The sequence below is a fragment of the Emydura macquarii genome, unplaced genomic scaffold (genome assembly GCF_026122565.2).
Source record: "Emydura macquarii macquarii isolate MOO-44397 ecotype Brisbane River unplaced genomic scaffold, CSIRO-AGI_Emac_v2 contig_383, whole genome shotgun sequence".
Taxonomy (NCBI): Eukaryota; Metazoa; Chordata; order Testudines; family Chelidae; genus Emydura; species Emydura macquarii.
In genome coordinates this window covers 6,184,379-6,211,874 of record NW_027130520.1, presented here as the reverse complement: position 1 = coordinate 6,211,874, position 27,496 = coordinate 6,184,379, and the positions used below count along the sequence as shown (strand labels likewise).

The window sequence follows — 27,496 nt, the reverse complement described above, 5'->3', positions numbered from 1 at the left end:
TTAAAAATGTGAGTCAGACCCACTCAAAATAATGAAATGGGATGAAAAATCATGAGATTTTAAAAACATAATATATTTTTGGAGTGCATTTTGTTTGCTTTCTGGATTTTGAACCTTTAGGGTTTGTTCTGGACATGTTTTCAGGCTTTTCTCTGTAACCATAAGATCTAGAAATGTATTTTTTTAATGAAACCTGTGATTCTCACATAATCACTCGACCCTTAATAAGAACTCCAAATATCACAAGCCTCATGATAAAACTGTGAGAGTTATGGCTTTTCTACATGGCAAGTTACAGTGTGGCAAGCCTGTGTGTGAATCTACGGCTTCACAGTAACATCCTGTGAGGGCACTGCTTCAGTGCACTGAAAGTTCAGACTGTGGCTTGCCATGCTATGCTTTCAAGTAATCATATGCTAATTTGCACTCCAGGACTTTCAGTGCAGTGTAGCAGTGTGCACGAGACATTCCAGCATGGCGAGATGTTGAGCTGTAGAGTCACACCCTGACTTTCCATGCAGTAACTTGCTGTGTAGACAAGCCCTTAGATAAACTGAAGAAACTACGAAGTGGGTTAGAGCCCATGAAAGCTTATGCCTGCAGAAATTAAATTTGTTAGTCTTTAAAGTGCTACAGGACTCTCGTTGTTTTTAAATAATCACAGAAATTAAAGAACACAGCTGCTGTAAGTCAGCAACAACATCTAATATTTTTCTACAGAGACAGAATTAAGAGAGCTGCTGCCATCTCTTTATTTTTAAGGTAGATAATTAAGGTGGAGTAGTTATATTGTGCGCACAAAAATACCAACATAATACATAAACAACTACAAAGTTTAATCTTGGATTGATCTATTTTTAAAAAAAAATCTGTTTCTCAAGCAATACTTCACTATTGAGCAAATAAAGTTTTGTTATTATCCTCAATGCCATGGATTCAGAAAGTCCAAGAAATTGAGATGTTTCGTACAAGTAAGTCAAAGGGACTCTTAATGCTTGAGTTAATCAAGTTGAGGGTCTGAAGTGTCAGAATTTTTAACTGGAGAGAATTCTTATACTAGGATATGATCTCCAAATGCTGTCAAAACATCTAATTCCTTCTTGGAACCTGATTTTTTATAAAGAACACTGGACTGGCATAATATTAATGACTGGAATTGAAAACATCACATTGCCTGACTGGCTCACTGAACTCAATTGAACTACTTGCTAATTAACATACCAGTCAATAATCAAGAACATTTTGTGAGTGGTCCCAAAGGAAAACATCTGAAACTACTATGATTTTTTTAAGTGGCCAAGCTGTTTGCGTTGATTCCATGTATGCTAATGATTTCAAAGATGGAAAAATTCCCGTTTAAAAAAACTATCTCAGGCAAGGAAGCTTTCATTTACCTCAAAACAGGAGAAAAACCATTTGAAGAATAAAATAACACCCCCTTTCGTATACACATAAACTTCATTCCCATGAAGCTGCATAGGGATAATGACAATGATGGGTCCTGTGGGATTTGGAAGGACAAGGAAGCTGGAATAGTGAAGTTACTAAACGAGAGGAATTTACTCTGTTGGATCTTGCATTTTTTGCTTCAGGAGGCCAGAGTTTCTCAAGATTGATGTGTCTAGACCACGTAATTTCAAAGCAAAGCTTTTGGGAGTATGAATATGTTGATCAAAAAGGAGTGACATAATTTAAAACGGGAAAATTTGTATTTTTTGTCATATATATAGTTAAAAACAGCTATCCAAGAATAACAGATTCATAAAAATGTAGACCTGGAAGAGTCCTCAAGAGATCATCTAATCCATTCCCCCATGGTGATGCAGGACCAAAATAAACCTAAACCATCATGACAGCTGTTTATCTAACATGTTCTTAAAAACCTCCAATGACAGGGATTCCACAATCTTCCTTGATAACCTATTCCAGTTCTTAAATTAGAAAGTTTTCCCTAATATCTAACCGAAATCTTTCGTATTGCAGATTAAGCTCATGATTTTTTGTCCTACCTTATGTGTACATGGAGAACAATTAATCACTGTCCTCTTTAGAACAGCCCTTAGAACAGACTTTCCACCACAGTCTTCTCTTCTCTAGACTAAACATGCCCAGTTTTTTAAACCTTTCCTAATAGGTCAGATTCTCTAAACTTTTATCAATTTTGTTGCTGTACTCTGGACTCTCTCCAATTTCTTCACATCTTTGTTAAAGTGAGGCACCCAAAACTGGACACAATACTCTAGTTAAGGCCTCTCCAACACCAAGTGGAACAAATATATCTCTTGTCTTACATACAACACTTCCGTTATATACCCCAAGGATATTAGTCTTTTTCACAACTTCATCCTATTGTTGGCTCATATTCAATTTGTGATCCACTATAACCCTCAGATCCTTTTCTGTAGCACTACGGCTTAGCCAGTTATTCTCCATTTTGTATTTGATTTTTCTTCCTAAGTGCAGTACTTTGCACTTGTTTTTACTGAATTTCATCTCATTGATTTCAGACCAATTCTCCAATTTGTCAAGATCATTATGAATTCTAATCCTGTTTTTCAAAATTCTTGCAATCCCTCCCAAATTGGTGTCATCCACAAATTTTATAAGCATAATCATTATTGATTATTATGAATCATTAATGATTAATGAAAATGTTGACAGGACAGACCCCCATTGGATTTCACTAGATATATCCTCTCAGTTTGACAGTGAACCATTGATAAGTTCTCTTTGAGTATGGTTATTCAACTGATGTATATCCACCTTACAGTAATTTCATACTGTCCATATTTCCCTAATTCGCTTATGAGAAAGTAATCAATAATAGAAACATAGAAATGTAGGACTGGAAGAGACCTTGATAGGTCATTTAGTTCAGTCCCTTCCACTGAGGCAGGATCTAAAACTTCAGTAAACACAGGCTTGGAGAGAGCTCCTAGGATTTAAATAGAAAACACAACTAATAAGGCCACGCATGAAAAAGGTAATTACATGTTTAGCATGTAGTTTGGTTCTGTGCAGATGCAGAACATAGTTCTACTATTGTAAATTACAAAAGCAAAATGACTATACTCATCTGGGCAGTTTCTATGCAAAAACCCTAGGAGTATGATGGAAAAAATGTATTTCCATGTGAAATTGCCTTTGCATGTGGAGCTGCCTACTTATTACTGCGTGCCTGGTTCAGGCCATTTATCCCACATTTTAAAGACATTTACCCTCTAACTTGAGAAATATTTTTTACTGATTTACCTGTGTTCCTTGATTATTAATATCCACAAAATCACTCCATTCATTAGTAAGTTCTTCTGATGCCATCACTTTCAGAAGAATGCTGGGCAGCAAGTCTTTGGTTTTGCAGTCTGGGTAGCTGGAGAGTTGATGATAAAGCTCATGATGAATAGAACATTGAGCTGGAATCTTCTTGCAATAAACTTCAAACTTTGGTGTCTCTGAAATTTTACAAAATATGTAGATTAGGCTCTTTAAATGTTTGTACTTACAACAGAATCAAAACTCAAACAAAGCTTACTTTTGTCTTTTTATGTTTATGTTTTTTAAAATAGGTTTTTCCCCCCAAAACTTCTATTCTATTGTTGAGTACAGTAATTTGTCATAACTAGACCTGATTGAAAATTATTCAACAAACCGTTTTTGTCAGAATTTGGTCAACTGGTTAAAATCCAAATTTTCCATGGGGCCATGTCAATTTCAATAAATTCCACTGAAACCTGCCTGGATTCCTGCCAGTTTGTCCACCTGGTTCCACAGGCAGGTTACTGGGGAGACCGGCTTCCATTCTTCTAGCTCCTCTGAAGCCCACCTGATGGTCTGATGGGGAGCTGAGAGCCTGGAAGCCCTGGCTACCAGGCTTGCAGCTCTTTGGTAGCCCAGACTCCTAGCTTCTTGACAACTCAGACTCTGAAGGCTTGTAGGCTCCCCAGCTCTAAAGCAACACATGAGGTGGACTGCTCCAGATCTGGGACTCCCAGTAGAGCTGGACAAAGAACAGTAATTCCATTTTGTGGAGAATTTAAAATTTTAGACTGTCATTCTGAATCAAAATGAAACCAGGAGTTTGAAATCTCTAAGGTTCAGATTTTTAAAGATATTTAGGTATTGCAGCACTCAACATTGCAATGCCTAACTGATTTCGGAGCCTATCTCTCATTGCAATGAGATTTAGCCTCCCAAATGCCTAATTTAGTTTTGAAAATGGGACATAGGCATAGGATCCTAAATCAGTTAGGCATTGCAACACTGCGCACTACAATGTCTAACTCACTAAAAATTGGGCATCAATCCTTAATAAAATGGAATTACCTTTTTCCATCCAGCACTAGTCATAACTACTGCACATACAGAATTAAAAATTACAGTAGAAATAAAGAGTATAATGGTTTTATTATGACAATGCTTTGCTTCTCATTACTGTGTTGCAACATAAATTCCATACCTTTGATGTTTTCCTTGATAAGCAATGAGACAGAACACCTGTTGTGGATAATTATGCGAGGACTGGGGTCTACCGTAAGAGTTAAGTATGTCACCCCAAGATGCTCTTGATAAGTCAGTGCTATGGCTCTAAAGAAGAACAAGATTATACGTGTGATTATAGAATTCTTTGATGAACTTCAAATTTACTATTATTTAGCAATAAAAAAAAAATCAACCCCCCCTTCTATAAGATTCTTTGCTCTTATGCCCAATTCTGCAGATACTTATGCACATTGAGCATGTAAGAAGTCCCACTGACTATACATTTTAAAATAAAAGCAAGAGAAAAATAGGATATTAGAGAATAAATTGACTTTAATGGGACTACTCATGTGTGTAAAATTAAGCGCATACATGCTTGCAGGATCAACACCTTGAACTGCAGACTTATAAAGAACTAAAAACAATGAGAATTTCAGGGCCAAATTTTGAAAAATGACTTCTGAAACTGCTCAAGAAAATTTGCATGTATATCTTTGTTGTACGTGTAAATGTTATTTGAAAAATACAACAACACAATACTCTGCAGTAATGATCCAAACCAATACTCTATTTTAAACCTTAGCATTTGGATCACTACTGTTGAAATTTTAAAAAACAAAATCAATTAATTGTGCACTATCATTAGTAGTAAGAGGTACCATTTCCTAATTTGCACACAGAACTGCTTGCTTGCATGTGCAATTTTAGTGGTCGCTTCTGAAAATCTACTTTTTAAAAGTGATTTTTATGACATAACATGTCTAAAAATATGACTATGCCAGTTTTTGAAAGGGAGTGGTAGGGATCCTTCACATCCCTGCACGGCAATGTAGTTTTATTTTTAACTTGCTGGATGCATTTCTTGTTTAGAAAGGGGAACACATATCTGGATATAGCAAGCCTTAAAACTTGATCTTTTCTTTCTACATTCTCAAAATAGTTTCTCCTCAATGTTGCTTTTACTACTCTTCTCTCTTACTCTTATTAAATGTTATTGTGCATTTTTGCACAGCTTTCAAAAATACTTCCCCAAATTGCTAGATTAAAAATTAAAATGGTTAGACAGATTAAATTTACATAGTTAAAATATAGTGGATCACAACATCTCTGAACAAAGAAGACATCTTCTCAAGTTCTGTTATGATTTCTAGAAATATTTGGAGAGAGAAAAGTACAATTTTCTTTTTCAAATTATACTTCATTGTTTTGTTTTGTTTTTTTGCATGTTTCTTAAAGAGCTACTACGAAGTTAAAAATCTAAAAATAAAAAACAATTTTTCTTCCCTGTGACACTAACAACTTAGATTAATAAAACTGAAATGATTTTAAATCAATTATATTTTTCACCATTTATTCCACTTGCTTACTTTTTGCATTTCATTTGGCCTGGACAATAAACTCTCTGTCAGTCAGTTTCATTTCCTGTCTCTTAATGATGCAATATCTGGATTGCAAACACTGTATGAAATTGTTTAAATCCAAACTAAAAATTGTTTTCATTGACAGAAGATAATCCTGAAAGTATTTGTATATTAATTGGTTTTGTCAAATCTTTTAAAAACAAAAACCATATTTTGAAATTACGTTACTTAATATTGTACCACCAACTCTTAATTTGTATTATTTCATACACATTTTCAAAAATCTTGAAAGGACTTCTTTTCATTCTCTCTTATTCTGTATAATATTATACATATAAAAGGAGGAGCCATGTAAATAGTAAAATAGTACAACTTGTACATGATCATAACATTCAACCATTTATTAAAAGTGTCTAAAACATCAAAGAGTAACAGTTTTTTTAAATTAAAGTGAGATCTGACTTTACATATGGCAGACATGTGTTATTTTAACTTTTCTATTAATCTCTTATGCTTTGTTTCTAGATAAAGCTTTATACTGACAGTCAAAGAAGAACATCATTCACATTTATTCAATGTACCTGGTACAAAATCCACTTTCATTACAAACTCCGATAGGTATTGACACACTCTGTCTAGGAAACTCTTGTCTAATCACAGCTGGCAGGCTCCAGCACTGTGAGCTGTCAGCAGACACAACTGGACTGAAACTTAGCAATATGTGCTTTTGAATAAGGGACACTTCTGAAGTTGATTGACTTATGTCCGACATCAGGTCCCAGCAAGGAATAGAACTCAATTTTTCAGTAGTTGGTGCCCCAGCTGGGCAGATGTTGACTGAAGTACTGTCTGGTATATGTAAATACTGGAAAGAAAAAGAAGATAACTCAAAGATATGTTGGGTCATAAGAACAATCCATTTATATTTAACCTTTACTATGAACAGTTGTAAGTGACCATTTAGAAAATTGTAACTAAAAGTTCAGCATCAATGGGGCTGCAGCATTCAACAGATATTCAGCCATATTCTGTCCTCAGTTACACCCATGTGATCAAACTTAAATCAGTGAGTTAAATTTGTTCTTAGTTATTCAGATATAAATCAGGAATAATTCCATTGTAGTTGATGGAGTTAAACCAGTATAAGCGAGAGGAGAATCTGGCTTACTTTGTTGCAAATAAGGAACTAAGAGCTGAATTTTGCCTGTAAAAATCTTTGGATTCACCATATATTTGGTTTTAATATTATCACGAAATGCAGATATCTCTGAGAAATCAATTCAGGTTTAAGTACAACTGTTTAGAAGAGGGCAGCTTTTAAAATAAATGTTTTCTGCAAACTGCACTAGCACTTTTTTGGTATCTCTTTTCAGATCCATATGAATTCTTTTAGAAGGTCCACAATAATAAACATAACCTTCTGTAAATGCCCTTTCCGCACTGTTAATGGGGGAGATGGATCTTAAACACACTGCAGGGATGCAATGCAATGTCCCACAGGTACGTGTGTATGTCTATATGGAGGGAGGATGCAAGAGGGCACATGTGGCAAAAAAAAACCTGACCCAGGTTTGTTACCTTCCCATTGGATGTGGGTAGGTAACTGGATTAGTCAATTGTCTTGTATACCCTCTCCCCAAACCACCCCTGCATATTTAAACTCTCATGGGCAGGTGGCTCGGTGATCACATACAGAGACATCTGATACTCTTGGCCCAAGCTTTTTAGGGATGAGAAGTCTATCTATCAGATGTGAGGGATGACATTTGGCTCTGTGACTTTCAGGATTGGATCAGGTAGGAACAGATACCATGCAATATGGGTGAGGAGTGCAAACACACTAATGGCTGGTACCCCCAGTGTGTATAAAGGCCAAAAGGGCCATCTCCTAAATGTAAATAAGACCTGGAATTTTTGTTGGTGAATCTTGTTGCCTATAGAAAGGGACACCTGAAGTCTTTGTGGACTGTAGTCCTCCTTGGCAACCTCTGTCCACACCCTTCATAAGGGGGGAAGCAGAGAGGATTCAGAAGTTAACTGAGTCCCAGGGATAGGCGTAGGTTGTTCTACCCTGAATTCTTTGGTCTATTGTCTGCAACACTGCACTAGAACCAGGTAAATGCCTGGTATGTAACAGTGGGGGGTGGGCATGCAGCACCCCTCCCCAGTGTTAAATTAATAAAGTTGCAGGCCGCCCCTTAAATACATCCCACATGTCTGTTGTTAATTTACCTGCATGCCCTGATCGATACATAAATGACTAATTAAAAATATGTTTGTGCCTGCATGGATTCTGCTTACTGTAAGCTTATTTCTTAAAGATACAGTGCTGTCACCAGAAAACTTATATTAATGAATTGATGCAGTTCCTGAAATACATAAATTTAGGGAATATCTACAGATCCATGGCTTATGATCAGGTACTGGAATCTTCCCAAAAGGATACTTCAAATATTTCATCCTGCAACGCAGATGTACCTCTTCTACATGAGAACTTAGTACAAATTCTCAGAAGTGCTTCAACAGCTATTATGGATTATACTGCCTATATTACAGCAATGGTCTTCATTCTCTGAACAGATGGAGACCAGGCAGAACTAATCTTGCAATGTATAGAGACCTGCCACTTTGCACAGATTTCTATCACAGTTAATTACCGTGGCTGAATTTACCATAGCGTCCCCATTTTTAATTAAAACAATATGAAATGACTTATATTTATTAACTCTTAACTTTTTATTTTTTGTGTTCAATTTTTGCAAGACAAATTTGAGACTTTAAATAAATATATAACCGTACCTATTACAGAAGCCAAACAAAAATAATATCCAAAATACTTTACCTCCTCTCCTGACTGAGGCATTGAAATAGACAGCTGTGGTATACAGTAGATATGGTATGGTGTATTATTGATTACTGTTGTCTTATCTTCAATCTGTAGAATTTGAATACCATGCCGAACCATAGAGGAAATGCAGAACTGACACAACTGCAGGATAATTAAAAAAAAATATGTTAGCAGACATAAAAAGAAAGATTCTGTAATACAGTAAGAAACAATATTTAGGCTGTTTTAATTCATCTGCTTTATAATGTGATCTGCATCAAATTTTGTAGCAAAATTCCTCCTAGTTGTAGCAGTCAATATTTTTCAAACAAGACTGAGAATGCATCATTTTAATTTGCTTAATGTGATTTCGTGCAGTTTATAGATGATCTAAATTTTTAAATTACATTTGATCCATTATGTATTCTTTACCTTGTGCTTTTGAATATATTAACATATTTTTGAGTGAAGTTTGTGCATTGTTATATATTTGACAGTTTTCATCTGCTGTTTGATTATTCTCTTTTTGAAATGATAAAGTTATAAATCATCACAATATCTTCCTAACCTTTTTATGACCTGGGAAGGCACCAAATTTTATTTCAGCTTCAACAAATCCTTCTTCATCCAATGTTACCACTTCTCCATTGTCTGCATCCTTCCATTTTGGAGATGTCATGTTATGAACTAGTTTGATTGCCACTGATTTGTGCACAGTGTTAGTGTTTGCCCAGTATATTCCAATTTGAAAAGCTTCCTGTAAATGGAAAAAATCATATTTAGAACTTTCTGTTAACTTTTACACTCATACTATAGTTAACAGTAGTTTTCAATTGTGCATATACCTACAATCAACTTCCTTTATTGCTCTTCTGGAGACCCATATTTCCCCCTTTACTTCTTTCCATATAGTATACCTTTTAGAAAAGACATGCTAATGCTATTGTATAAATATCTAAAAAATTATGGGCAAAATTTAGTGACAAATACAAGTTGGTATAGCTAGTCAATCAGAGCAATGTATCTGGAAAACAGGTATATACCACGAAGTTGTCTTAACTTGCACTGATGAGGCACTGACTAGATGTGCAAAATAAGTTTAATTCTGCTTAAACTCAGATAAATGGTTGGGAGTTGTAATAAGAAAAGCGTATGGGTGGCCAAAAAGAGGACATGTTAAAGGGAAAATCCAACTCAAATCTATTTTGTGAACCAAATTCAAGTTGCAGAGTGTATAATTAAGCAGTCCTCCCATCTCCCCCATTTGAAATCCATCTGTGTCACAACAAGAATCATCAACATTCTGGGAAGCACATAAACTACGTACACAGCCCAAGTCATGAAAAAAACTACTCTCAAGACAAACATTCTTCACAGGCCATCAGCTGGGCCACCTAAGCGAACATACATCCATAAGGGACAAAATAGCCTTTGCACCCAGCATTGTGCAAATAGGAAGATAGCTGTGTAACTGGCTACTGGGACAGTGGGAAGATAGCTGTGCAATCTTCCACTGTGGTCAACAGCTACCACTGGTTACCTGGATGGCAGAGCCAGATTCTCCCAAGTATTGATACATAATTAGAACCAAGTATGCACTACAGATGCCCAGAAAGAAACAGTGAAGAATGCAATCTATCTGTGCATAAGTAGCTTACCTAGTATATAAGATCTGGTCTACACCGTCTCTCAAAGCAGATTTTTTCATTGGCATAAAGTCACATTGTGCAGCAACCCTAACTTATCAATCACTGTATTGCACCATATCCTACCAAGGTGCCCTGAACTACATCTGCTTATTTTACCCGATCAGCATGGTGGATTCCAGCTCATATTTATACCCTGACCCTAACTGTACTACTGGATCACATATGGATTAGAATGTAGGAATATCGTATGGACCACATGTATTGAAATATAGCCTTGAAATAAGGTACGAATGTTTAGAGAACTTGTGCATGTTAACTGGAACAGTGTGGCTACCTGGAAATTTGGAGGAATAATTCTTTTCCCAGCAGGTATCTGCAGAACTATCTTCTCTCCTTCAAATAGCCAGAGATCCCATTTGGACTGATTGATAAGCAGAGCCCAGGGCAGGAGTTCTACCAGCAGAGTTTTAACACATGGCTTCCACACTGACAGCTTCACCCGCATTGGGCTATCCCACTGAGTGAGCTGTTCACTCCTGTTCCAAATAATATATCAAAAGAAAGAAAAAATAAAATTATAAATTCAATGTTAAAATTGTATTGAGTCATTCTAGCTATTCAGAAAACTATTTTACAATACCTCATCATGACATATCATTCTGAAATGCATAGAGGTACTGTCAGGAAAAAAAAGGCCCTAAATGCAGGTTGTAAAAGCAGGTATTTATTAAAGGCACAATCAATTTGTAATCCGGTCATTTAAAAAAAAAAAAAAAAGCATTAAAAGTAGTTTAATGACTACACCTGCTCTGATTGCTTGCCAATTTTAATAGTTATAAAATCACATTTTCATAAACAACAGCCTTTGCTAGGCACAGTAGAGGTGTGGGAACCACAAAAAATGGCTGAGACTCCTCAATTATGCGGGCAAACAAGGCTGATATGGCCGCTACTGTATAATTTTGAGCAGCCTCTGGGCTAATCTAAATTCTCTGGCTGCACAGGACTCTGTTGCCAGTTTAAAGAATCAGTGCAAATGTCATATATGGTATTCAAACATAGGGAAAGATATGTTTGAATACCACATATGACTTAAACTAGATATAGTCCTTTCAGCTTGGTTTTACAAATCTGGCTAAACATACACACACACAAAGAAACTGATCCTTGCTAACTTTCTCTAGTAAAGAAAGTACGGTAAAAATACCTGCTTCTATATTTTTAGTTACTTCCAAATGATTAGCTTAACAGTAAAGATTCAAAGTTGGACAAAACTCTAGCTAGTTTAGTAAAAAATGTTGCATAATAATTATTAATAACAATACAACAGATATCAGAACAGATTAAAAATGAATTTTAGGGTAACTGCATTACCACTGAAAAACCCTACTTACCTATTCTCAAGAACTTTCAGAAGAATTTTAGGCTTTAACAAGCCATAGACAACAATTTTTAGTACATTGAGATTAATTCTTAGCTTTAGTTTTAGAACATTGACATTAGTTCTTAGCTAACTGAGGACCTCATGTTATGAGGTGATATATTCAATAAGGTCCTGATCCAACAAAGAACATGAGTATTTATTAACTTTTAAGCATGTGAATAGTTCCTTGGATTTCAATGAGATTATTTAAGTGTTTAAAGTTAAGCATGTACATTTTGCAGGATCAGGGCCTGAGTCATATATCAGCTGTGGTTATTGTGCAGGACAAGTCACATAGCTACATTTCAGTGTCCTGACCGTTAAAGCATTTATATGTTTTTTGTTGTATTATCACTCCCTCAGCACCAATTTACGAATTCTAGGCTTCCTACGAAGTCTAGGCTCATAACAACTGAAAGAAAACTCTCTCTTAGTTTGCACAACCACCGGAAGAAGAAATTAAATAAAGGAAATCAGTGCAATGATCCACTTGCTAAATACCACTTGCATTCGAGGAAAGTTAGGCTAAATGAACAAATTGTCTTTCTGGTCATAAATCCAAATATGTCAGTTGTGCCATGTGGTCACTGTTGTTGGTCAGCTCAAAAAAAAATAAAAAAAAATAAAATAAAAAAAGCTACTTTTACTAATGTATGTATTTTTGAATGGAGTATAGCACGCAGAGACAGGCTCTTTGGTAAAAGATATTTTGGTGAAAATCTGGTAAAAAATGTATCACTAGGTTATCTGCAATGATTTATGAAGCTCCTTACTACAGAAAATATTTATAAAACTATCAACCAGTTACCTAAGTATGAACAAAATTAAAGACATTTCGATTTTATATCCTTTATTATAGTTGAAATGTGTAGGATTTTTAACATATTGCTTTATTTGCATATGTATTTCTTTAATTTCATGACAATGCAACGTCAGTAGGCAACACTTGGCAAAGCCTATATTACCTCTCTGAATCCTTTTTATTATATGGCCACACAGGCTGGGGAGAGCCATTAATTCCATAGAAGTCAGAGAGTATCTGATTCACTGTGCCACCTTCTTGGGATTTGGTAGCTATCTGTTTAATAAGTGCTGTTGAGATAGGAACTGCACACTCTGATGGATCATCCTCTTCCCTGTCAAATTAAAACAGAAACAGTAATCAATTACAGTATGAGATTGTCCAAACTATGGCTAACATTTTCTTTAGTGCAGCAATAAGAGTGCACTCTGAAACTTGAATGATCTCATATGAAACCAGGATTAGATTAATCAGAAATGTAAAAGAAAATGGACTCCCAAGACTTGGTAGAATATGGCAACACAGGAGACTATAGAAACTATTTTTTTTTTCAAAATACCAAAACTTATGCACTTAATTTGTATGCTTAACATAAACAGATATAGGTGCACCAAGAATAACTGCACAGTTTATAATTTTCCATCATATCATTTTTAGTAGCCAATGCAATTATCTGTTCTATACATGCAATGCAAGGGAATATCCTTGGAAATAGTGCACTGAAAGTTAAATTACAAACAATGACTCCTTTTAGAGCATTTTCAGGAAAATGCATCAGTCATACCTGGCTTGAAATGTCAGGTGATGGATAAGATCAGGCTCTATATTTTGCAATGATTTCTCCTGCCCTTTTCCTGGAATCATTTGTGTTTCACTCAACCCCAGACTTCTTTTCTCCAAATGTATGATAATGGGATCTGGAAGATGACTCCTCATGATAAAAAGAGGGCTGAAAACAATCTACAAAGAAAAACAAAAACAAAAACAAAACAGAAAACAAACAAAAAATAAGAGACCAACTTAATGTTAATTCTATTCCAGCTGCTGAAACAAGCTGTTAATAAATCTTTACTCTGGGTCATTCTGACAATTTATTTCAGAACATGAAAGGTCAGAGCGATACAGAATTCTGAGAATGGTGAATGGACTCACTAGTCGTTGTTGTACTTGAGTGTTGGGTTCTAATGTCAAAACGGTGCACCACACATAAATAATAGAACTGTTTGATGATGGCACCTGCACACAGAGAGATGAATAAACAGCATTAAGTACGATTTTTTCAACCTTATAAAGCTGAACATTTGATCACATCAGTTAGAACTCTGAGATCCTGTAAGTCAAAAAGCAGAGAACACTTCACCACTCAGAACAACATTGCTCTCTCTCTCTTTTTTAAAATTTACATAGGATCCTACATGTGACATATTTAAGGTATGTATTACCATATATTTTTACTCTAATGGAGTCGAAGAGGACTAATATAATTAAGGATGCAATCTGAAGCTCTCCTACCAGCTATGTGCTACTGATAAGAGGAGGGAAGGTAGTTTGGACCAGAAGAAAGTGCCATTTCAATAAGTGTACATGGATAATCAGGCTGTGAGGTTTTCACAAGGTACTCTAGGATGGAATTTGCAAAGGAGCCTGTGAGGTTTAGGTTCCCAACTCCCAAGGAAATTTTTAAATGCAATAGTCAAACATCTATTTATCTTCATACCTGAATGACTGTGCTATATTCTGTGTGTTTGGAATTGAGACATACATCTCTTGACCAGTCTTCATCTCCTTTAGCTTTCACACTCAACTCAGTCAGCTCATCATTTTCTAGGACATAAGAAGGCAGCTTTTGTTTGGCTACAAGGCAGTCAAAATGTTCTTTAACAACTGCCTGCTCATCCTGACCAATGTAGTGCTGAACCACTTTCAATTCGATGCTGTCAGCCAGATAACTACAGACCATCTGTCTTCCACAGATTATGATCTAAAACATAAAAATAGACAACCTATGCATTATCAACTTCTGAAAAGAAAACTCCAAGGTGTCACTGTGAAATTAAATTTTAAGAGACTAGTTTCTTCAAATACCTTAGAACTGTACTATTCTTAAATTGCTCTTGAGTAATTTTACAAGAACAATCTACAGTGAAAAACTCAAGAAATATTTTGTTTCTGAGAGTTGCTGAAAGTGATGTGTGTTTCACTTTAGATACTCCAGCAGTGTGTTGATTTGTAAAAAAAAATATTCTTATGACTGGCTAAATGCATTGATAATTCAAGAGAAACATAAATATTAAGACACGCCAAACTATGCTAAAATAATTTATGGGTTTGATATAAATGGGTATTATGCAAAAAATTCAAGTTAGGGCCTGTATGGTGTTAGTGTCCTCAATGCCTATAGAACTCAGCATTTAGTAGGATTGTGCTCTGTGACTGTAACTCTGTCTTTGCCTTTCCCTGATGTCCCTATGAATTGCAATTATCTTAGCATATGGTATCATCACTATGGAAATATTGTGTTGTAGCTGCAAGGGCTTTTGAAAGGTTCCACTGAAACCCCAAATCCTGGTCACTATCTAGGGTTCACTTTCTCAAAGAAGCAAGTCTCTGAAGTATGTTTACAGATTTAAAGCTTACCTTTCAATTAAAAAAGCCATCTGAACATTAAAATAAAAAACAAAGCTTTCAACCAGCTGGGAGGCCATTCACAGTGTGTATTAAACATGTTCACCTAAAATTTGACCTACAGGTTCAGAGCTGCTATTGTCTGAAACAGATGAATCACCATTGAGCAACACAAGGTGCTCTACTATGTCTATAGACTAAATGTGTTATGTCCACCATATGACCTGGCTTCTACCAATTGAGGCAGAACTATTACAATATTATTAGATATATTAACACTTTATGGGAAAACATCTGCACAGTAACCCATAGTTTGGCGAGGCCAGAAGGACAGGAGACACTGGATGTGGTTTAATTAGGCTTCAACTTTATTCCTAAATGTCCTGGAGTACCTGGCAGATAAAATTGTACAGTGCAGGTAATTCCATAGTAATTTATATATTTCTGGAGGGAGTAACAGCAGCCAGGTACCCAGCCAGCTCACTGCTGGGAGCTAGCACACACACACACGCACACACACCCCGAATGAAGGTTAAGGAGGCCATAAAGGAGAAGGCATTGTCTCCCTGCTGTCCCAGTCATAGGAGCCCTGAATTCTTCCTTTTTCTGATCCTTTAAAGAAAACCCGCATTAAATCCTTTACCAATCCATTTTATCTGATCACTACATCCCTTCCTCATAGAGTATCTGAACTGGACATCCACACCACGCTTACATAAAGAGCTGTTACACCATAGCTTAGCCCTCATTTTATATTTTGCCCCAACTAAGCCCCCAGACTACTTTGGGGAAGGCAAAATCCCCCCAAACCCTCCTCACCTTGGCCAATTTGGTGGTGAGGGAAAAAATTCCTTCCCAGCCTCCCGAGAAAGAAGTGATGCCCACAGAGGATTATGACTAAACCTGATATTTTAGCTATTTCTCTGGGTGGAAGAATAGGTGCTGCTCTGCCTGGTTCCATATAAAAGAGGGCTTTTCCTACACTAGCATGGACATAAATAGTCCCCAATCTCTTCTGGTCACCTGGCCGGGAACCATAGGGTGTGGGATCAGCATCCCTGTGCTGACCTAGTATGAAGCTGCCATAGAAAGTAACTCTGACTCTCTGTTCTTTAAAGGGACAACACAGCTTTTGAAATTTAATTTGGTCACTTCTTTTTCCCCCTCTTTTTGAATAATGTAAGGGCCTGAGTCATACTGTGGAATAAAAAAATGAATAATGTCTTTTTAAAAAACAAAACAAATTCCTATTTTTCAAGAGTAAAAAAAACGTGCCAGAAACTGTATAACTTTGCACTGTTAGAAATTATAAACCAGGGAAAAGGATGTTTTACAAAATGTGTAAAAAATGTGCTGAGGACTGAGATTTTGTGTGCCAAGATTCATAGCAAAGTGAATTCTTACAGCAGAGTTGTATTAACTCCTGAAAGAATCTCTGTCACATAAGTCCTGCTAGCCTCATTAAATATAATGGCATTAGTGAGCAACACTATAATTACAGCAAAAACAACGAGAGTTCTGTAGCACTTTAAAGACCAACAAATTTAATTTCAGCAGGCATAAGCTTTCATGGGCTTCAGCCCACTTCCTCAGATGCAGTTGGTAGAAATAATACAGCAAATATTGGAAACATATATGTTGCCTCCTATATATGTTGCCAATATTTGCTGTATTATTTCTACCAACTGCATCTGAGGAAGTGCACTGAAGCCCACGAAAGCTTATGCCTGATGAAATTAAATTTGTTAGTCTTTAAAGTGCTACAGAACTCTCGTATACAGACTAACACGGCTACCCCTCTGGAACTATAATTACAGGGAAATATTATAATTTTAAAATGAATGATGTATTATTCATGCAAAAAGCATCATCTAATTTACTCAGATTAAAAATGATTCCCCTATACCGTATATAAGGGCACTTACTTGTTTTTGTACTCCACTGAGCTGTTGAATCTTGATGATAAGTGATGCTGTCCTGCCTTTGTACTGAATGGTTCTGATAAAGGTTCCTGCATTGTCCACACAGAATGGCTCAGACCAGCGCCAGTTTCCCCAACCTTCAATACAGATGTGTAACAGCTGGAGAGGAAACAATCACTCCTTCAATACAAAACTGCAAAAAAGGCTTGCCCAAGAATATTAGTTCCAATGCTGGGAAATCTTTCTATCTGTAAAATTTAAAAATGCCAAGCAAATACTTTAATTGAAATCTGTATAACTCACCCATTTTTTGGAATATAATACTCTGCATGGTTACATTACAGTATTACCAAAATAAATTTCCATACTCTATACTGCAAATAATATATGTTCTTGAAGGGTAAAGATCTAGCACACCATTTGTTAACAAAAGGCAATATAAGCCAGGGTAAAGGAAATAAGAGAGTTCCTTTACTGTTCTGGAAATTGCTCTGGAAATCCACTCTCTTTATGGTTAGCAAGTAATTCAGATCTAGGCCATTTTTTTTTAAATCTTAAAGCTGACATTCATGAATACAAACCCCATTCTCCCACCCAAAAACCCTCCAAACAAATCCATTTTTGTGTGTGTAGGGGGAGGGCTCATTTGTGCTCATGGGTATATCAAATGTAACAGCATCTAAATATGTTGCTTAGAGATGGGGAACATCTCATTTGAATCAAAGTGGTGATAAAGGGCTTTTGCAGGCATAATTATATCACTATAATTATATAGTTATACCACTATTAGTCCCTGTGTAGACACACTTATTCTGGAATAGGAATGCTTTTTTCTGGTTTAGTTTAAACCATTGCTAAAGCAAAGTAGGGCTTGTCTACACTGTGCATCAGTATGTAGTACAGGAGTGTAAATTCTAGTGCACACAAGGGTGTTGTGTACAAACTCTCCGTGTGGACCTTGCTGGAACATACTCAAACTTCCCTAGTGCACATTGACATAGTACTATTTGAAGCAGAATTGCATCAATGTGCAGTAAGGAACTTTTAGTGTGCAACAGTAGGGTCCACACAGAGGGTTAATTCATCATACGTTTATGTGTACTAAAATTTATATCTCAGCTGGTGCTCACTAATGCACTCTGCAGACAAGCGCCTCAGTCTTTCATCATTCAAAAAGTCTTTCAACCACTATGCACAGTACGTACCTACCCCGGAGATTCTGTGAGCCAGGGTCCTCAGCTAATGAAAATTGATATAGTTCTATTTAAGTCAATGGAGTTACACCAATTTACACCAGCTGAGGAGTTGGCCATTTAGCTTTATATAGATAATTCATGGCTGTGCAAAGTTAAGAATATGAGTTTACATATGCAAAATAAAAGCAACAAGCGTTTCTTTGCAGAGAGCCAGCACATAGACCAAGCACCCACTTAAATTCTTAAGAGAGTTGTGTAAAGGCCTTATGAAAACCCTCTGTGCAAGGTTGCATTTCACTCTCTATTTGGGCATCTGGGGCCTGAAGTGAATGGGAGTTCTGTCATTAATTAATTGGAAGCAGGAGCAGGCCGATAGTATGATTACTTGTACTAATGAAAAATAGAAGTTGTAATTATTATGTCCTGCCATGTTTAAAAAATAATTTTAAAAGTGTGATTGTGAAGTTTGTAGGTCAGGGTTGTTGGCTGAGTGACTGTCCGGATGTTATGCTTTTGCAGTGTCTTAGGACTGCATTCTACTTTGACCTTTAGGAAGCAGCCACAGTAACCGCCTTCTAAGACTTTACAACTCAGTAGCCTGTTTGTAATTTGTGGTGTCTTCAGCATAAGATTACACACAAAACAATAACATCCATACAGTGGGTGGCTTCTGAATCATTCAAGTGATGACTGCTGCATTCCCATTCAAATTACTTCACCTTAGAAGCAGGCTTACTGGCTTAAAACCAAAAAAGTACCTTGAGGCAAAGTGTGTTGTGTGACATAAAAGCTCCTAATAGCTTTGATATTTAAATATTAGTTACAGAAAAAGAAAAACAATTGTAGTGGCTGGAACCATTTCAGTTTCTTACAGCAACAGCTGGGCATATAAAACTAAAAGGAACAAGTAAGCTGTTTACTTTGGAGAGACGAGTAGCTGGAAATGATAACAAAATAATGAAAAAAGGTACTAAAGAGTCAGTCCCAGTTAGAATATACTCAAAATACATGCCAAATACAGATGCCATACATGAACATGTAATTGATAATTAGCATTTGCTTGTAATCCCAACTTTAAGATGACTCCTAACCTGTATAAACAACTTGTTCACTAACTGAACATACCAAGGAATATGTTGTCAGTCAGCAGTCATTAATTTACAGAATGTTGATTTAGTAATTTTCTTTGTATCACAAAGATTTATGTGCATTTGATTCTATGGTTCAGAAAAAAAAATTAAGAAAAGTGAGGAACAGACTGATTACATAGCAACTTTTTCCTCTCAAGCCATATCGCTCTGATATTTGTAAATATTACCATGTGACATGGAATAACCAAGGTAATTTATTTTAATTTCACCTAATATACCCATCTTCATGACTTATTAACACTAGTAGTCTGTATTATACTTTCGTCTACTTTTAAATCCATGTTCATGATGTTCTTTGGAAAGCAAGACCTGGAATCATTTGCAAAACACGAAGGCATCTAAGTTTTATGTATGTAAAAAATTGGAACTGGAGACTGATGTAATTTTAAAATTAAGTAATCAGGGATAAACATTTTATCATAATCCAGTATCAGAAAGGATGTTTAATGAGACACTTAATATGTGCTCTGTCCCTAATTTTAATAAACTGACCTAAAGGTGTATATGCAAAATAATTGCCACACAACTCCCTTCATCCACCAAGATAATATAAGCAAATGCTAAGTGTACTTCAGCAATTCTGTTTAAGAACTAAAGGATTTATAAAACAGAGAGATCATTAGGAGAGGGACGATCTGAGAAAAGAGGTGTCGCTGCTAAAGAGTTTACAGCTGGAACAACATGATGACTAGAGTTCAAAGATGTTCTGATCAACGTAACCCTTCTCTAATTTAAAGTTTAGAGCCAATCTAAAATACTTTATTGTATTTATTCAGATGTGCATGATTTACCATCCTTTTGATTTCTATGTTCTCTCTCTACTATATAATATGTTGATAAATACAGTTTTTTGCTTGGACTGAACTGTGCTGGAGTACTGGATTATTAATTCTGTAGCCCAAGAATTCAAGTGCTCTGTTCACATTACATTTGTGGATATCAAAGCCGCATGTGACTCTTGACAGGGAATCACTTTGTATGATCCTAAAACTTGCTGGCCTCCATCACAAGCTCTTTAGAATGTTCTTTCTTTTATATGATGATTCCTCAAGCAACTTTCTTGTAAATGGGAAAAGAATTGCCTTCTTTCAAATCAGGTTGGGCCTTCAACAAGTATGTGTTGCCACCCCCAAACTCCTCAGTATTGTTGTAGACACTAATAAATGCATTTGAGGCATACACTTTGATTATAAGAACCTGACTGATGTTGATTTTGCTGACAACATAGCGCTAGTTGTTGAATCAAAGGACAAGCCAGTTGTGGCTCTTAAAGCTCTGTAAAGCTCAGCTGCAGAAGTTGACCTGAAAATTAATTGGGGTAAAAGCACAATTCTTTTTCTTGTCAATTTCAAACATCCTGAAGCCTTTAGCATCTTAGTGGGTGACCACACAATCAAGATTATCAGTGATTTCAGCTACCTCAGCTCTGTCGTTGAGAAAGAACTTAAAGCTCGCATGGCAAAAATATCATCAGTAATGGGATGCCTTATCAAGAAAGTGTTTTGTAAATCAAACACCCTGATAAGTGGGAAGATGAAGCAAAGGATAGATAATACTTCAATGGGTCAATATTTGACCTCTGAAATTGAAACATGGCCCCTTCTTCTCACGACTGAAAAGAAGTTGGACCCCATTCAGATGAAGCATCTCTGAATAATCAAAAACATCAAAAGTACAAATTCAAGTCAAATGAAGAGATCAGCTTCCTAACTAAACAGGTCCCGCTCTCTCAAATGGTCACCCTCTTTAAGGTGGTGAGGTCATCTGCTCTGAATGCCTATCAACTTCCCTACAAGAATCATCTTTGGCTTTGACTCAATGAAAGCAGGATGGAAAAGACCTCTTCCAGCACACCAATTATCCTGCTTCTCCGATTCAAATCCTTCCTCAAAAACCACTTTCTTTAGCTAGCTTTATATCCTGACCTCTTCTCTTGTGCTACCTATTCCTCTTATTCTCAAATCTAAAAAATAATAATAATACTGTATAATTTTGGTTTGGAATTCACATGATTTGCGTAATGCTTTAGTGAATATACCAGATAAAATATATTATACCTATTTACACAAATGTTAGTAACACTTTCAGTTTAATACTGGAATCAATACACAGAACTGTATAAATGACTTTTTAAAAAAGGGATTTGTAGATTTGGAAAGACTTTTATTAAGAACCTCCTCCCCTTTCCCCAAAGAAAAAAAATGAAGCCAAATGTAACTTATGCTTCTTCTCTAACAGGATAATAATTCATCATTACTTATTTCCAAGCTGCCATTCTTTCAGGTACTAGGTTATGTCCCATAAAGTGTAAAAGGATATACAGTACTCTGTGGGTTCAAACATATAGAAACCGTGACATCAAACATCAGTCACTATCTGGAAATTTTCCTGTTTAATTGTTTAGGGATGTTACAGATTCTCTGAACAACCTTTGGTACTTAACTTAATCCCTCCCAGGCCATTTACAGAACAACAGCAGGCAAAATAATGCTTTATTTTATTTTTACACTATTTAAGAAGTGTGAAATGCATTGTCAATTCCACTTGGGATTCCACATTCCAAATTAATGATTTAACTAAATTATATTTAATTTACTTTCCAGATAATATCTTGGACAGATAAGGATTTTTATTACCCAAGAAACCTATGGATCATCATAATTTTATTATTGTTTCTTGCTCTTAGCACTCTTATAGTCTAGAAGTGTGGGGCTAGACTGAGCCTGCTAGACACAAGCCTACCTTACAAGCTGTGTGGAACACACAATGCCTCCTGGGGCTCTCTGGTGCAGTAATTTCAGCTTTATATGCAACACAATATTAATCACATTTTTGTTTTTATAGAACTTGCATCTTCCTTCTCTGCCCCATCCTACGTTTGGTGTCAACATTTCCTTTGTTTGTCTAACTTAGCCTGAACGTGCAAACATTTCTGCATACGAGTATTCCCACTGAACTGAATGAGACTACTCACATTCATAATTACTCATGTAAACTAGTGCTTGTAAGATCAGGGCTTTAGACTGTAAACTGTTTACAATAGAGACTGTCTTTTCCCCCCATCAAATACCATATAAACTTATCAGTCTCTCTCAAATAACAATCACCATTAAAACAATATGGGCTGGAGGGCATGTGTCAGCCCCATGATTGTTAAAGCTGAACATTACAGCATTACAGACAGATATCAAGAGGGACTGAGTGTGCTTTATTTGGGATCAGCACCATTTTGAAAAAAGTGTAAGGGTACTGTTGGGCCCTTACTGAAACTTAGTGGGAGTTTTTTGGTTGGCCATCTCTCAGTACCAAAGGAAAGGGGATTAGGGGAAGGGTCGATGAGAAATCAGGACCCTGAGACTGACAGTCCCCATGGCCAGTGGGGAGAGGCCAACGCTCCAGGTCAGCATGATTGACAGAACAGACAGGCCAATGAGGGAGCCAGGAGGCTCGGGATCCCATGCTCTGAGTGAGCTGGAGCTGCCTGGGCAGAGCAGGCTGAGCTAAGGAGACAGCCGCTCCCAGAGCCATGGCAGCCGGAGCCAGAGAAGTTGCCCAGGGAGCAGAGCTGTGCTGGGAACAGAGCTGTAGCAGCCAGAATCAGAGTGGCCAGAGGAGCTGGAGGCAGAGCAGCGGCCGCGTTGAGGCAGAGCGGAGCAGGGGCTGGAGCTCACTGGAGCTGGGTGCGGTGAGCAGCTGGGGAAAGCAAGGCAGGCCCTGGGCAGAGGGCCCAGCACAGGGAGACTCCATCAGCCAAGAGGATTTGCAGGCCAGACTTGGAGGGGGATCGTGACCCCAACAAGGGGGCTGACATTGGGAATACCTAATACCCACGGGGCGGTATTAGATGTTTTCCTTTAACCTTTCCCATTTGTTTTCTTTTTTTGAAATTGATTATTGTTTAATAAATTGTATTTGCTTTGAACTATATGCTATGATCGGTGGGGTCAGGGAAGCATCCAGTGCAGAGAAAGTACCCCAGAATGGGGACACATTAGCCCTTGTCCTAAATGATCATGAGAAGATCAGGGGTCGAGCCCCCCAGGAATCGTGGGCACAGCCTTGTCGGGGTTACAATGACTCTGCCACACAGGAAAGTGGGAGGGGAGTCCTTGAGGTCAGGCAGGCCTCTGGATAAACGGAGTGGGATCAAGGTCTAGATCCTTTTGCTAGCCAATTCCACTGGAATAGTGTATAAGAAGGAAAGTTCCTCACAATAGTGGGACCATTTCCTTGCTACATAATGAAGGAAAAGAAAAACAGAAATAACTTATCTACACCCAAGTATGGCTTAGGAAAAGTGAAGAATATATGGGGCACATTCTGATCTCTGTCACACTCACAAACACTGGATTAATTCTACTGAATTCAGTGGATTTTCATTAGAGTTGAACCAGTGTAACTAACATTAAAATCCAGTCCATTTTCTTTAGCAAATAGATTCATAATAGAGAAAGTTAGTAAGAGGAGTGTTAAGTATTAAAAACAAATGGTTAAAGCGAAGTTGATAATAAGGAAATGATACTAAGGATAGGCGACCTGGCCCAAACTTCAAATTGAGCCAAAAATTGAAAAAAATGCCTTCCTGCACATTAATTTATCAAGGGCCTCCACTGAAGTTTGAGTTCAGCCAAAATTTAAAAAGTAAACAGTCAGTGTCCCCTTGCCTTGCACAGTGCTGAGAAAGAGTATGTTATAGACATTTTTGGGTGATTATTTGCAAACAAATTGTCTTCAGGAAAACAATTCAGGAGAATCTAATGTAACCAAATAGGTTTTACACTTGTGAAAGCAGTGAGTTCCTTGGTCAGTCTACTGTCTTGCAAGACAGAATTCCATAACTGTGAGCCAGCTGCTGAGAAGAACTTATCCCCTGTGCTTATGATAAATACCATATGCTCTGGTATTCCTAAGGAACACAGCTGTCTTGGAGACAAATGTGGCTTCTGAGATAACTGGGGCCTATCCCAGTAATGGGCTTGAAGATCAAGATAAGGACCTTGAAGTGGATCCAGTGTAGTTTGCAGAGCCACTGCAGAAATGTAGCGGCCCATCCCTTTTAGTGACCCCTAACAGACCTCTTACTTTCACTAAAATCCACATCAGGCTCTAACAAGGTATGGCAATCTTTGCTAGGATTTCTGACAGCTTCAAATTTCACGATACACGGCTTTCATAAAAGGAAATCATTCCTCATCAATCTACTAAAATTCTTTGAATCAACAATGGACAAGTGTGATCCAGTCTACATAGTGTACTCGGACTTTCAGAGAGCCTTTGACCAGGTCCCTCACCAAAGGCTCTTAAGCAAACTAAGCAGTCATGTGATAGGAGGGAAGGTCTGCCCATGGATCAGTAATTGGTTGAACGATAGGAAACCAAGTGTAGGAATAAATGGTCAGTTTTCACAATTGAGACAGATAAATGGCAGGGTCCGCCAAAGATCTGTACTAGGACCTGTGCTGTTTAACATATTCATTAATGATCTAGAAAAAGGGGTGAACAGTGAGGTGACAAAATTTATAGTCAATTCAACATTATTCAAGATAGTTAAGTCTAAAGATGACTGTGAAGAGTTACAAAAGGATCTCACTAACCTGGGTGACTGGGTGACAAAATGACAAATGAAATTCAATGTTGATTGGAGCAAAGTAATGCACATTAGAAAAAGTAAACCCAACTATACAAACACAAGGATGGGGTCTAAATTAGCTGATGCCACACAAGAAAGAGATTTTGGAGTCCTTGTGGATAGTTCTCTGAAAACATACACGCAACGTGCAGCAGCAGTCAAAAAAGCTAACACATTAGGAACCGTTAGGAAATGGAGACAAAATACGATAGAAAATATCATAATGCCATTATATAAATTCCTAGTATGCCCACATCTTGAATACTGCGTACAGTTCTGGTTATCCCATCCCCCCAAAAATGTATTAGAATTGGAAAAAGTACAAAAAAAGGCAACAAAAATGATTAGGTGTATGGAACAGCTTCCATATGAGGAGATAGTAAAAAGACTGGGACTGTTCAGCGGAGAAAATGACAACTAAGGAGGGGATATGATAGAGGTGTATAAAATCATGAATGGTGTGGAGAAAATGAATAAGGAAGTGTTGTTTACCCCTTCACATAACACAAGAGCCAGGTGTCACCCAATTAAATGAATAGGCAGCAGGTTTAAAACAAACAAAAGGAAGAACTTCTTCACATAACCCACAGTCACCCTGTAGAATTTGTTGCTATGGTATGCTGTGAAGGTCAAAAGTATAATTAGGTTTAAAACAGAATTAGGTAAATTCATGGAAGATAGGCCAATCAATAGCTATTAGCCAATATGGTCAGAGATGCAATCCCATCCTCCAAGCTCCCTAAACCTCTAACTGCCAGAAGCTGGGACTGGATGAGAAGGGATGGACCACTCAACATTTCCCTATTCTGTTCATTCTCTGTGAAGTATCTGACACCAGCCACTGTCAGAAGACATGATGCTGGGCTAGACTGGTCTGACCCAGCATTGCCAATGTTATGAGTTCTGTACTCCCCCTAAGTCAGAGAGGGACAATACATTTGGGGATGCCTTGGAAACAAGAAAGGTCAAGAACTCATGAAATTTGAAGAAAATGACTGTCTGGAGCCCAGAAGAAAGTGTGTCAGACATAAGACTCTGTTATGAAATATTAACCAAGTTTGAAAGATTTGTAAGAATCAGAGAGCAAACTGAAGGATAGAGGAAGGGAAGGGTTAGATTGACTGAAATGTGGAGGGTTTGGACTCGGAAAAGAAATGGAGAGGAGGAAAGGTTTCTCAGAATGTTCAGATACATTAAGGTAAGCATCCTTACTTATCAAGGCCAAACCTTTTGAGAGTCATGACCAATAACTGATAATCTGAAATGCCATGCCAAATGCATTTTTATATTAAAAGGTTAAATAACTTTTAACTCTGATCCACTGTAGCATCATTAATGCAGCAAAATCCATTCAGAACTAAAATAAAACACTTAAAATGCTTTAACTATATGCCTCTATTAAACAACATGTTTTATACACTTCTTTTGTTTATTTTTGTTCAATATTTTGACTAGCCAATTACAATTTCTCTTCCTAATTTTAATTAGCAAAAGAAAACTGGGAATTTTATTGGTATGAATGTAAAAGAAACACAATCCTTTTAAAACTATTTATTTTCATTTAACTGAACTGCCTTGCCATACTAAAAAAAACATTTTTACAAAGGTTAAATAAAGTATTTCATAGCAATCGCTGCTGCTTAGTGCCTGTGTAACAAGAAACATGAGCCAGCCAAAGTTGTGCAAGTTGGTTTTCTTTCCCAGTAACAGAATGTGGTATCTAAGACCTTGTCCTAACTCATTTTATCCCCAAGTGTAAGTCAAGTAAGTCAAGTATGAACTAATGCCTGGAGGGAAGTCCCTGACTCCAAAAGTATGGATTATTTCACATTTATCTTACAATCTGCTCTCAGAGTTCTTAAAATTCACTAACTTGGCAAGTCAGGAATTATCATGAGAAATGAAATAATTTCATAACTATGAAGTCATGTAGCATTCCATGAATCTGACACTCACAGGGCTTGTCCAGGCTTGGGCATTATTCTGACCTTTAGATAATAGGCTCTTCAATATCCAGTTCAGTTTGGAACGATTAGAAAAGTGCCACAACGTAACAGGTATAACATGAAGTCTTAATCAAGTTGCTATTTTAATTACAAACAGATTTGTGTTAATATCCCACATTAAAAAAATCACTTTTTACACATGATGCTATTTGTAATATTCTTAATAAACATGGTTTGTGAGACCTAAAACGACAAATTATTATGCTTTTGACAGTTCAGATGAACCATCTTTCTAAAGCAAGTGGCATTTACAATGATTCCTACCTAAAATTAACCACATGAACCAAACTTACATTTGGATGAGAAGGTTCTGAAAATTTTGTAAAGAAAAATATCTTATAATTGAATAGTGTGTGGAAAACCTACGCTTCCATACATCATTAGTGAAGCTGCCTCAATTCCCAGTTTTAATCCCTAAATTTGCTA

At 36.9% G+C, this 27,496-nt stretch overlaps 1 protein-coding gene across 4 annotated transcripts in view; it reads right to left on the bottom strand.

The window, feature by feature from the left end:
* The window catches only part of VPS13B (vacuolar protein sorting 13 homolog B), an 819,784-nt gene that overhangs the window by 43,056 nt on the left and 749,232 nt on the right, over nucleotides 1-27,496 (bottom strand). For all 4 annotated transcript variants that reach the window (XM_067537148.1, XM_067537121.1, XM_067537138.1 and 1 more), the window contains 11 exons: nucleotides 17,092-17,247; nucleotides 14,259-14,522; nucleotides 13,694-13,777; nucleotides 13,326-13,501; nucleotides 12,705-12,875; nucleotides 10,651-10,852; nucleotides 9,236-9,424; nucleotides 8,683-8,829; nucleotides 6,422-6,705; nucleotides 4,457-4,584; nucleotides 3,253-3,452 (listed from right to left, as the gene is read on the bottom strand). In XM_067537148.1, coding sequence (XP_067393249.1) covers nucleotides 3,253-3,452; nucleotides 4,457-4,584; nucleotides 6,422-6,705; nucleotides 8,683-8,829; nucleotides 9,236-9,424; nucleotides 10,651-10,852; nucleotides 12,705-12,875; nucleotides 13,326-13,501; nucleotides 13,694-13,777; nucleotides 14,259-14,522; nucleotides 17,092-17,247 — 2,001 coding nt within the window. The remainder of the gene's footprint in view (nucleotides 1-3,252; nucleotides 3,453-4,456; nucleotides 4,585-6,421; nucleotides 6,706-8,682; nucleotides 8,830-9,235; nucleotides 9,425-10,650; nucleotides 10,853-12,704; nucleotides 12,876-13,325; nucleotides 13,502-13,693; nucleotides 13,778-14,258; nucleotides 14,523-17,091; nucleotides 17,248-27,496) is intronic.